General features: G+C 47.3%; 1 protein-coding gene across 2 annotated transcripts in view; it reads right to left on the bottom strand.

Moving 5' to 3' along the window:
• The window catches only part of MYSM1 (Myb like, SWIRM and MPN domains 1), a 367,486-nt gene that overhangs the window by 235,845 nt on the left and 119,113 nt on the right, over positions 1 to 12,528 (bottom strand). Inside the window, exon 5 of one of the 2 annotated variants that reach the window (XM_078669957.1) lies at positions 2,145 to 2,171. In XM_078669957.1, the coding sequence (XP_078526083.1) occupies positions 2,145 to 2,171 (27 nt within the window). Of the gene's footprint in view, positions 1 to 2,144; positions 2,175 to 12,528 lie in introns of both variants that reach the window. The other variant, XM_078669947.1, reaches the window with a different exon arrangement.

The raw sequence follows: 12,528 nt of genomic DNA on the forward strand, positions 1-12,528 counted from the left end.
TGTCCTCTTCTTCTTAAGCGTAGATCCGGTATTCTGGTGTCAGGGGTACCCCTTAAATCCTGGAATTGGGGTGTGTGAGGGCTTGAAGCCAATAGGCTACTAGTGCTGCGGCTCATAAAAACCCTGAGGTGACAACATTTGGTGGGTGTAACCCAGAACCCACTATTTTTAGGAGATTTCAAGATGGCATGGAGCATCCTCGGCGATACGGACCCACTAGCCCACCCTAGAGGTGTGGCTAGCCTTTGGGGGGTGTACTCCTTCTGCGTACCTAATTTCCTCCCTGTACGCGCCCATGAAGCCCTGGGGACAAGGACGTGCCTTTGTCTCCACTGGCAGACAAGTCACTTACATATAGGAGGTGGTGTAGCCTTTGAGGCTCACCACCCTGAAGGGTCATTCACTAGACATCATGGGAGGGTGGAGGTGTGATCTCCTTACTGCTGAGGCCTTTTGCCTCACATCCTCTGGGAGAGATACCACTCGCCAGTAGGAGGTCAGACCTCTGTGTTGGCATCAAACGGCTCAAAGAGCCCGCCAAGGCACAAAGGAACTCGGTATCTTGGTTGGCACTCTAAGGGGGTCACCTGTGTGCAAGCCAGTTTACGCTCAATATGAGAATCGTGTCAGGGTGAAAAGACAAGGTGTTTGATACCAAACACAACTAAACTCGGTGGTACCATCAGGGAGATGGCTATCTCGGGTTTGTCCCATAGCCAGTCCACGTTTATCTATGGCCTGTTGTATACTTACAGTAAGCTTGACTGGCAAGGTTACAGTATAAGCATATATGTCTGCACATTTATGCCCTCACCATTAAGATAACGCACCCTGCCTCCTGGGCTTTGGGAGGCTTACCTTATGGGTGACTTACATACCTTACTGCAGTGAGGCGACCCAGTCATGCATGGTGTGTGCAAAGTCACACTTGAGCATAGGAGCTGCTTGTACAGCTGTGGTAGCACTCCTGCAGACTTTTCTTTTACTCTGGTCACATGGGGTGACACAAATAGTGCTGCAGCCCTGGTGATACCTTCAACACCCTGGCCCTGGGTACCACTGGTCCCAAATACTAGGGACTTACAGGGGAGGTTAAAGTATCTTGCCAATTGGGTGTACCAATTCACATTACCTTTGGAGGGAAAGAGCACTGAGGCCTGGTTAGCATGTCCCAGTGCACTTTCAGTTCTAAAACCATCCACAGCAAAAAGTGGGGGGTGATCATGCAAAAAGGGCACTTTCCTACATTACTTAATTGCGATTTTCAGCAAATCGCAATTCAGACATTGCAATTCCTAATGTATGAAACACATCTAGTTTCATTTAGCGATTCCGAATGGGGTCACAGATACACCTAAATCATGAATATTAATGAGTTTATGAGTTTGTCACCATCTGCGATTTTTTTATTTTTTTTAATATGGGATGAATTTGAAAAGAAAAAAATATAAACATTCAAGTTTCGTTTTTTAACATTAGGCAGTGGTCCTTGAGTTCCCAAACAAGGTCAGACCGTGGAAACCGAGAAAACATCATCCACCTGGGGCACTGGTCAATCATTCTTCATAGCATTTCAGACAGCACTGAACAGAAGGTCCTTGAGGTAGACAATAAGGAGCTGGTTGTTGCTGTTTGTATTAGGTTCCAACGTCTAGACCCAGTTTCATGGGAAAGGTTCCCTAGCTGGGCAGGTGAGTCAAACTTTGAAATACAAATACAGACACCCTGGCAAACTCCACGAATGGCAAAGAGTGAGAAATTAAGTAGATCTAGCATAAACTTCTGAAGAGAAGAGCAAAACTTTGAGTATAGTTGTACATTTGTACTAGGACATTGGGGTAGCAGAGTACTACTTTCCAATAAAAGTACTGAATGACAGAAAATTAGAAACGTTTTTCATGGTGTAACACTGCCAGGCTTACTCAAGTATTTCATCCTTATGATTTATGTGAAGTGGAATGATGAAGGCTTGTAAGCACCAGAGAGGCATGTTAATGTCTCTTGCATTAGCTACGAAATTCTCTTACCATAAACCGATAAACTTTTCAGTACAGAGAAAGCTTTCAATATTTTCTTAAGCGTTACATTTCCTTGCATTCAAACTCAGCAACATTTTCAGACACAATTTGCTAAAAAGTACATACACGAGTTTCCCGGTGTTCTTCTGTGGACTGCTAAAACACAAAAAGAAAAAAAGAAGGAAGTTGTAACAAAACTTAAACACCGCTATACTATTAGTTTATACAGTGCAATCTGTATTGTGGAAGAGAAAGCAGGTAAAATAATTTGGTACAAGAAACAACCTTATTGAATATTGCATTTTTTTCAAATAACTACAAGTCAAGTAAAGTCAAAAAACACTTTATTCGATTATTTTAAAATCATAAAAGTATGCTATACGGTCACATTTAATCATCAAAGACACAATAAAATTGTTAAAAACAAAGGTTCCATGTAAACGCATCTTCAGTGGTGATCAGGGTAACTATACATCCGATGAATCACAGTATTCAAAAAAAATTTACAACCATAGAAAAAATGTGCAAACCTTGCAAAATTCATAAATTGATATTTACTACAGTTCAGTTGTTACAAAACTATTAGCCTAAAATTTTTTGGGTCATTCATCATTTCCATGATGTAGAACCACAGACGGGCGAAGTCTATTTTGCCTGGACCGTATAGAGACTGTCAAGAAGTTAACTACCCCATACATTATTAGTGGTGATTCCATAAGCTGCAGGTACAATAAAGCCGGTTTTACCTGCTTAAACTCTTCATCCTTTAGAATTGGCTTAATAAATGTATCCCTGCCGCTCTTAAAAAAGGGGCAGAAAAACACGAAATGCAATATGTCCTGGTCAGAAAAATCATCACATTTGCAGGGAACATTCTCGTGAGGCTTACACCACTTAGCATAATCTCCCAGCGGAAAGTGAACTTGGTTAAAGCGAAATTTTGTAAGGAGCCACCGATGAAATGGTTTAATAACTATCGTTAGGTATGATTGTATAGATAACGATGAAATCATCATGTAGTGAGACCTTACAGTTGGCTTCATAATTTCACTAGCCTCTCTTTCTGCTTCCTTTTTCTTTACAAAGTGGATCTTAACCCATTTAATGTCCTCTCTTATCAGGTTCTCAGGGTTTTTATATAAATCAGGGCGGCCCAGGTATCTTGCTGATGATTTAATATGTGTTAACCATCCAATCTCCGCCACATTGTCCCGCCCCATACAATCCCTGATGATCTTGTGGTTTAAAGTTAAATCTGGATTGAGCCATGTTCTAATCCATGACAAAAGCGGGGCCAAGGACAGCGTGTCTTCAATGTATCCCATCCCCAATTCCATGTGAACTGCAAAAGCTGGTGTTGATTGGGGGAGGCCCATGAGGGATCGCAAGAATCTGTTTTCCTCTGTTTGAATCGAAGTCAAGTTTTTAAAACCCCATATCGAGGCCCCATACCTAGCGATGGCCAGGGTTTTGGCTCTATAGATGGACAATATAGCCTCGGCTGGTTTCCCACCTAGTCGTTTCGCAAAACCCAGGATAGCGGCCGCCGATCTCTTTACTGCCGCTACTTTGCTAGAAATTTGTGGTGCCCACGACCCTTTCTCATCAAACACCACTCCTAGGTAGGTAAAAACTTTGACTTTGGAAAGCACTGAGCCATTACAGGAGAGGGTTTTAATACTATTCTTGCGTTTGCCTACTGCCATTACATGTGATTTTTCTATGTTTACTAGTAGATCCAGGTCTTGCATGAAAGCCCCAAAGGAATTGAGTAGGTGTTGTAAGCCATTAGGGGTTCTTGACAAAAACACCGTGTCGTCGGCATATAATAGAACCGGCATCAAGGAGCCACCCATGCGCGGTACATCAGAAGATGCTGCTTCAAGAGACTTTCCTAGTGAGTTAATATAAAGGGAAAAAAGCATGGGGGCTAAAATGCACCCTTGGCGCACCCCCCTTCCAGATTTAAAAAATGCGGTACAGTTTCCCTCTTGAGTCATGCGAACAGTCGCCCTCAGGTCTCTGTGGAGATGCGCCAAAAAGTTCACAAGTGCCCGATCAAGGCCCCTATCCAGGAGTATTGTCCACAGCTTTGACCTATTAACTAGGTCAAAAGCTGTGGACAAGTCCATGAATGCCAGGTACATCATCCCGTTAGACGCTACTGTGTATTTACTCAGTGTAAGATGTAGATTCAGGCATTGATCCTCTGTACCTCTCCCGGATCGAAAGCCATACTGAGCCTCACACAGAATATCTTTATTACTGGCCCAGGCTGAGATTCTTTCTAGGATGACCTTACCCAGTATTTTAAAAGAGGAATCTAACAGCGATATGGGCCTATAGCATCTTGGGTCCCCCCTTTGACCCTTCTTAAATATGGGGATTATAATGGACTGTGACCAGGACGCTGGGGCTCTTGACTTATCTACACTAACTACATTAAAGACATTAGTGAGGACCACTGACCACATGCCTGAGTTTGCTTTGAACATGTCGGCCGGTACGCCAACTGGGCCTGGGGCCTTCTGGCCCGCCGTGTCCTCAATGGCCTTCTGTACCTCCTTTATGGTGAATCTAGGTAAAATCTCCTGCGTCTCAATCAGTATTGGGTCTAAGGAGCCTAGCTCGCGATTACTGCCATAGATTTTTTGAAAATGGTCCAGCCAATCCTGTTCGGGGATATTTACCTCTAGTGGCGCATTTTCTTTCCCATTAAATAAGGGAGTGTTAACAATTGACCAGAATTTAGCGCTATCCCTCAGAATAGCCTTCTCATGTAAGTCATCCCAAGGTTGTCTTTTAATTTCATTTTTTCGCCTTAACGTATTCAAATGATACTTTTTCCTTAGCCTGGCCACCTCCTGTCTATCTCGGGGTGTCTTTTTTAGTGCTTTATGTAATTCTCTATGAGATTTGGAGCATTCATAATCAAACCACCCCTTTGCCTCTCTCTCCTTATTTTTCATTTTGCACTTTAAATCATCCGCCACTTGATGGCAGATAGTTTCAAATGACAAAATTATATCCCCCTCAAATTTAAGTGGTTCCCTACAAATATTAATTTCTTTACCCACCTTTAAGTTTAGGGAATTAAAAAAGTCCTCTGGGATGATTTTGCTCCATTTAACCCGTCTCCCCTGGTCCTTATCAATGAACTCTGTAGATATTTCTGCGTTTGCTACTTTATTAAATAAAAACAAGTTAATGTTGTCTAGTTCTAACACTACAGGATTATGATCACTGAATGTAGTATGTATAGCATTGTAAAAGATTACATTATGTAGCATGCCCGAAGAGATAAATATATAATCAATAATAATGTTACTATCCCTGGCACTGTAAGTTGACACCCTCTCGTTAGTATCGAAGAACTCTGGTTCAGATAAATAATTCTCTAAGAGAAGTTCTTCTAGGGCAGTCCCCTTTACAGAGTGTTCAAAATGTGAAAGGGGCAGCATATCTATGTTTGTGGTATCTCTAAACTGGCAATTCTGCTGGCATAGATGTATATTAAAATCCCCCATCAGGGTAAAATATACAAAAGTGGTTTGACCCTCCTTATATTTACATAAAAACTCTGTCAGGGAGTTAATGTTGTCATTTTGAGGTGTGCTTTGTATGGCATTATAAAAATTGATATAAACACATTTATAATTGTTAGGCATAATGACTTCCAAAACTAGGTAGTTTTGGGATGGTGTGTTTAATACCTTTACAGTGCCCCTCACATTGACAGATATTAAGAACAGCAACCCCCCTTTATTTCGACCTGAGCTCGATGCCTGGGCAGCTAAAAAATAGGATGTGTATCCATCTAACCAAAAGTCACAATCCCTGTCCCACGTCTCCTGTAGAGCCACCACATCACATTCTTTTAGCAATTCAAGCCATCATATGTCACCCCTTTTTGAGCGTAAGCCTGCGATATTCCGACTCATCATTTTCACTGTTTTACCTTTTCCATCTACACTAGGCAAAATGGATTGTGACGGTTTTAGGGTGCTACCAGGGGAAGTCAGTCAATCGTTTTCCTCCAGATGTGATAGGGCAGAAAACCTGTTTGTTAGCACCAACCCAGCCCTTAGTTCACTTTCAAGGTTATCACAGGATTTTGGTAACATGCCTGTTGTTTGCGTGGCCCAGGAGCTAGGGCAGGGGGCATGAATAGGGTTTCCATGGTGAATAGCCCTACCCGGTTGCAACTTATGTGGTACGGGTCGTGGGTAAAAGAAACCTAAATAACTACAGAAAAAGAGTCAAACATTTGAACAACGAAAATATTCTACAAGCAACCATATAGACAAGATAGGGAAAGCATGTGCCGGTCCAATACCAGCAAGTGCATGAACAATAACGGGAGAAATATATTCATTTGAGCACCAAGCAATAAGACAAAATAAAACCATAAACTGATTCCACATAGCCAGAATATTTCAACACTTTTTTTATGCAAAGTGATTTGCGGAAATTATTACTGAACATTAACAGCAGCTCAGCAAGCAAACAAACTACATATAAAAAAAGATGATCCCTGAAACATTTCAAGCATATGTGCCTTGCCATCTTTAGAATCTATATTCAGTAAATCACAATGTTTTTCTCCTCCAACTTGTACACAGGCCTAATCTACTGGACAGAACTAGTCCAGTCGAGCACACCCCTCGATTGACAGGAAAGCGGACAGAACATCATGTAATCCACATCAGCAAACCATCGAAAATTGAACTGCGTTCGGTAGGATTGAGCAAACGAAGGTATGGAAATCTGGACATGAAAATCTTGTGAAGACCGGAGTAAAACAAATGAAAGGTCTCAAATACAGCAAGCTGGCCAACCTGCAGACCTCCATTCTGCATGCAGCCAAGAATATATATCTGCTCAATACTACCACATGGTCCACAAATGCAAGAGAAAATCTAATGCACTGCACCAAAGACTACAATACGAAAGCATTATAATGTTAGAATATCAATGTGCTCTGTCACAATTATACAGCCCTAAGCTCTCTGCAGCAGTTCCCAAGAAAGTGGCTGTGGCACACAAGCCATGCTCATGCAAAGCAGTATCACGTCAGCTGGCATACCACAAAACTTTCAAACCAATTGTTTACTCGTTCTGGTGACCAGGGCTCTGCATTTTTCCTTGCACGAAAGAGGAAACCCAGTTTCTTATAAAAAAATCACCCTCAAAGATGAATGAGGTGAGCGCTGGTGCCTCATGTAACAAGCATTTGCAGTGCAAGAGGTCTCGCATTTGTGATTTTGAGCTATTGCCATTGCAAATGACAATGCCTTTTATTTATGTGTTTTGATAATCTGCAAGCGTAAGTAAGGAATTTAAGTACAAATTGCATGTTTACACACCGCTTGCAGGTTTTCAAAACACATAAATAAAAGCCATTATCATTTATAATGCCAATAAGTCAAACTATTGAAAATGCAAGCCAGAGATATTGGCTTTGCCAATGTGTGTAAGCTATGTTCTAGAGCAGGGTAAGCATTACAACTGACTAATTTGGGAGTTGAGGGGTGGTTACACTCTGATAATTTACAGTTGCAAAGAAAATAAATCACTGACTGTGGCAAGGCGGAGCCGACAAGCATGGGGCGAGAACACATTTCAGATTGGTGGACTGCAACGCCATTCTCTCCTCCTCTTATTTCTCCTCAGCAGGATGAGTGGAGTCCTCCAATTCACCCTCTGTCTGAATTTACAGATGAACATCACGATGGCTCCTTTAACTGGGGTGTCCCGGATGACGATACTCCACCCCCGAGTGACGTCAACGCGTTCGCCGCAATAAGGAGCAATGATTCCCGGAAATGGGTGTGCGCCGACACTGGAGTGGAGGAAGAAGACTCGAGAGAGAAGGCTGCGGAATACGGAAGAGGAGAAGCAGGAGATTACAGCGTGGGTGGCTCGACAAGACCATCAGGAACCCTGGCTGAGCCAGGAGGCCATCGTCACCACGCTTCGCCGGGCCACGCTCCAGGAGGAGCGTGGCTTGCTCAGGTACGGGAGCGGTTCACGGGGTGGATCGGGAGGAGGGACAGCTGGAACAGCTAAACGGGAATTGTAGGAGCCTCGCAGTCGTTCCTGCTTGCACCCCTACCCTGAGCACCCTCACTCATCCTTTATGGTGTATCACAAGTGTGTGCAGTGCCCCTTCACCCCCTGGCCCCTTTCTCACCATCACAGTCCAGATTCCTTACACCCATTCTCCTTTCTTTTTCCTACTCATCATCATCACTGAGAGGATAGCGTACAGACGAACCGGGTTCTGGGAGGCAGAACAAAACAGCCTAGGAAGATACCAAAGGACTGCGTGCAAGACGGATCAGGGCTCGTTTGTCCCCGAAAGACTGACAACCAGACATAAACGTGTATTTGGCAAAATAAAACCCTATATAAGCAGACCTGGCCTCCGTCCTGTTCCTACGACCCCGCCACTACTGGTGTCAGAAGTAGGATCATCGTCCCAGTCCATCAGGAATCCCATGATGGACGCTGTTATCCAGCACCTTATATAAGGCCAGGAGAAACTGTAATGGGCCATAGAGCGACAGATGTCTTCCGCTCAGGCTGAACGGGAGGTGCTTAAGAATACCATCGCAGCGCAAATGGAGGGTCTACAAAAGATGGTACAAGAACCTGGAAACCCAGTACCAAGAAAGCCCAGAGACCCAACACACGGTTCTTCTGGTATATCCCTGCATAAGTATGCGGCCGGGAGTACCCGGAAGCATTTCTATTGAACTTTGAATGGGCTGCTAGAGCCTGCGGCTAGCCTGAAGAATATTGGCCCTTCTTTCTGGCACCTCTCAATGGGAGAGGCCCAATCCGCCTATCAAACGGCCAACGCCATTGGGAACACCCCGTATCAGAAGATAAAAGATGTCATTCTGGATCACCTTGGCCCAGATGCTGAGGCCTATCGGGTGCGTTTCAGAAAGGAGAGGGGTATTTTTTTTTTTTTTAAGACCAACGGTCCCAAACTTTATTTAGTTTCACAGATGAGGTAAGCAGTAATCATACAGTGTCATACCAATGAAACATTACTACAAACGGTACTTGGCTATCAGCACAAAATGACATGTCAATTATATACAAGTGAAAATAAACAGTAGCCAGTGGAGAGGCATTAGTTCACAAGTGGCAGTGCTAGGAAATGTCTCGTGTCGCAGTGCTCGCAACTCGTAGCACTGCGCAAAGGCCAGGGTGTCCGAGAAGTCCAACAGTCATTGTATGAAGTTGTGTTCCCTGGTTATCAACAATCTCTGTGTCAACCAAAAGATATAACTGGGAAATAAGAGAAGAGGGAAAGGGAAAAATATTTCAACAACTGTTGGACTAGTATATGTGTGTGTGGTAGTGTGTATCTAGGTCCCTAGCTGTATGTGGTGCACCCTATGTGGGCTGCGCGGGGGCGGGTGTAAATGAGGATGTGGGGTCGCTGCTGCTGCAGGGCGGAGGGAGGGGGGGGAGGCGGGGGGGGGGGGGGGGAAGGGCAGCGGCGGGGAGCGGCAGGGGACATCCCACGTTGTGTAAAATCTCAGCAGTCAGGGCAGGCGGCGGGGGGGGAGGGGGGGGGGGAGGGGGGGCGCGGCAGCGGGGGGGGGGGTAAAGTCCGTGCCCTACATGGACAGCAATGAACTGGGTCCTGTCTAGTCTGCGTCGAGGCGGCATTCTATACCGGCCTGGGCGCACGCCCGATGGTACGCGATCAGGGTAGCGTCCCAGTCTTGGGCGATCGGGTATTTCCGTAGGCCAGCGGTCTCCTCCCTGTGCAGTGACACACTCTCCGCACAGGCCCAGTTGCCAAAAGAGCGACGCCAGTCCGCAGGGCGTGGTGGAGTGGCGCTTTTCCACCGTTTCGTTATGAGGCGCTTGGCCGTGATGAGGCCTAAGTCCCAAAAACGTGCCCGCAGCTTGGTCTGCTTGGATCTCTTGTAGAGTCCCAATAGGCATACTTCCCACGTCCTGGGGAGAGTTTCGCCTGTGGCCGCTGACAGCGTGTCAGTGACCGCTGACCAGTACGAGGCGAGGTGGGCACAATTCCAGAGTGCGTGTAGGAAGTCTGAGTCCAGGAGGCCGCATCGGGGACACGCCGACGAAGTGAGTCCAAAATAGCGATTCAGTTTGTCAGGAGACAAATACGCTCGGTGAACGATATAATACTGGATGGTTTGAAAGCGCGCGTTGCGGGGAACATTTCTAGCGCCCGCTAGTAACGCGACCCATTGTTTGTCCGTCCAGCCGGAGCCCCGGTCGGCCGTCCATTTCTCCCTCAATCTTTGGGAGGAGAATTGGGTATGGGTGTGTAGAGCCTGTGCCAGCCAGTGCACTATGTGAGACCCATTGCCCATCACGTGTAGGTACTGGATGAGCAGATGAGTGGGCGGTTCTTGGCTCATGTCACCCCATGCCTTCGTCAGCTCATGGAGGAGTCTGGCATGTGTCAGGAATTGACCCACCGGTAGCTCGGTATCTGCGGCCAGGGTCTCGAAGGGCAGCAGCTCTCCGTCGCTATACAGGCCGCTCAGGTCGTCTAGGTCTGCCGCAGTCCAGCTGCGTAGCTCAGTCGAGGACAGTATGCCCGTGCCCAAGGGAGTCCCTAGTAGAGGTAGGTTCGGGGCATAGGGTATGGTACCTTTGGTGAGTCTGAGGGCCCGCGTAAAGCACCGCCTTGCAAGCGCCACATGGACTTGTGTGAGGTGCCGTCCCTGCGTTAGGGGGTGGAAGAGTGTTAGCACCCGCACGGGGGACAGTATGGTGTCGGCCGTGGCCGTGTCCATCAGGTTCTTGCCGCTCAGCCAGTAAGCGACCCATTGTAGCTGGGCCGCTAAGTAATATAGCTCTTGATTGGGGACTGCCAAGCCTCCAGCGTCCGTGGCAGCATATAAGGTCCTTAACGCTACCCGGGGCCTCCCTTTGCTCCAAATGAGGCGCCTGGTGAGAGTTTCCAGTCCTCTGAAGATGTGCGTTGGCACATACACTGGCAGGTTAGCATAATAATAAAGGAGCCGGGGGAGCATTATCATTTTGGTCAGCGCCACTCTGGCCGGCACATTCAGTGGGAGGGAGTTCCAGAACGTGACCTGGGCCGTGAGCGAGGATATAGCTCTCACCAGGTTACCCTCCAGGAGATCCACGGGGTCTCGATATATCAAGATCCCTAGGTACCTGAATACCGTCGGGTGCCACCGGAGCGTCTCCCCCATCATGCGCACCTCACATTGCGGCAGCTCGCTACTGAATGCATAAGTTCCCGATTTGGCCCAGTTAACGTGGAGGCCCGACATATCCCCGAATGTACGGAAGATGTCCGTGATTGCCTCGGGTACATGCGTGAGGTCCCTGACATACAGTAGTAGATCGTCGGCATACAGAGACACCGAGTGTACGCCGTCCGCTAGCGGGATGCCCCATGTGGCGCCGGAGGTGCGGAGCAGCTCCGCCAATGGCTCCATCGCCAGGGCGAATATCATAGGGGAGAGGGGGCAGCCCTGCCTGGTACCCCGCCCTATGCGGATCCTGTCAGAGAACAACCGTCCAGTCCGGACGCGCACCTCGGGCGCCTGATAAAGGAGCCCCACCATCTGGATATAGGCCTCGCCTAGTTCGTATTTCTCGAGGACTCGGAGGAGATACGGCCATTCCACCGAATCAAATGCTTTTTCCAGATCGAGCACGATACACCATGAACGTGGCCAGGTGGGGATTGCATACCGTTGGATCCTAAAAAAGCGGCGTAGATTGTAGGACGTGCTCCGGGTGGGCACGAAGCCATTTTGATCAGCGTGTACCAGCGTGGGGACTAGCGGTGCAAGTCTCCGAGCCAGCGTCGCGGCCAATATTTTATAATCGGTGTTGAGGAGTGCCAAGGGTCTATATGAGCCAAGTTCGGACGCGTCCCTACCCGGCTTCAGTAGAGAGACCACATTAGCTTTGTTTAGGGACGCCGGGAGCTCAGCATCCTCCAATGCCGCCTTATACATTTTCAGCAGTTCCGGTATCAAAACCAGTGAGTAGGCTTTATAGAATTCTGCCGGGAGCCCGTCAGGGCCCGGCGCTTTGCTATTGGGAAGGGAGAAAACCACTTCCCGTAATTCCTCACCGGTGAGCGCAGCGCCCAATTCAGTCTGGTGGGCAGCAGTAGCTGTTGGGAGCCGTAGAGTCGTTAGATAGTCCACAATCTCCACCACAGTGGCCCGCAGCCGTGAGCTATACAGGGACTTGTAATGTGACGTGAACGCCTCGTGGATCTGCGTCTGGGTATAGACCTCGACGCCCTGGGTCGTGCGGATCGACAGGACCGACGCGGATTGCGTGTCCTGCCGTATCAGCCACGACAGCAGCCTACCAGGTTTGTCCCCCGCGTTGTGAGTGCGCGCGGAGTGGGCTGCGAAGTTAACGTTCTTTAGGCGCTCTAGCAATACAGCGTGAGCCGCTCTGGCCGAAATCAGTTGGGAATCGTCGCCTCCCGCTCCTTATCTAGTAGTGCCTC

Source organism: Lissotriton helveticus, chromosome 1_2 (assembly GCF_964261635.1).
Source record: "Lissotriton helveticus chromosome 1_2, aLisHel1.1, whole genome shotgun sequence".
In the NCBI taxonomy this organism is placed as follows: Eukaryota; Metazoa; Chordata; class Amphibia; order Caudata; family Salamandridae; genus Lissotriton; species Lissotriton helveticus.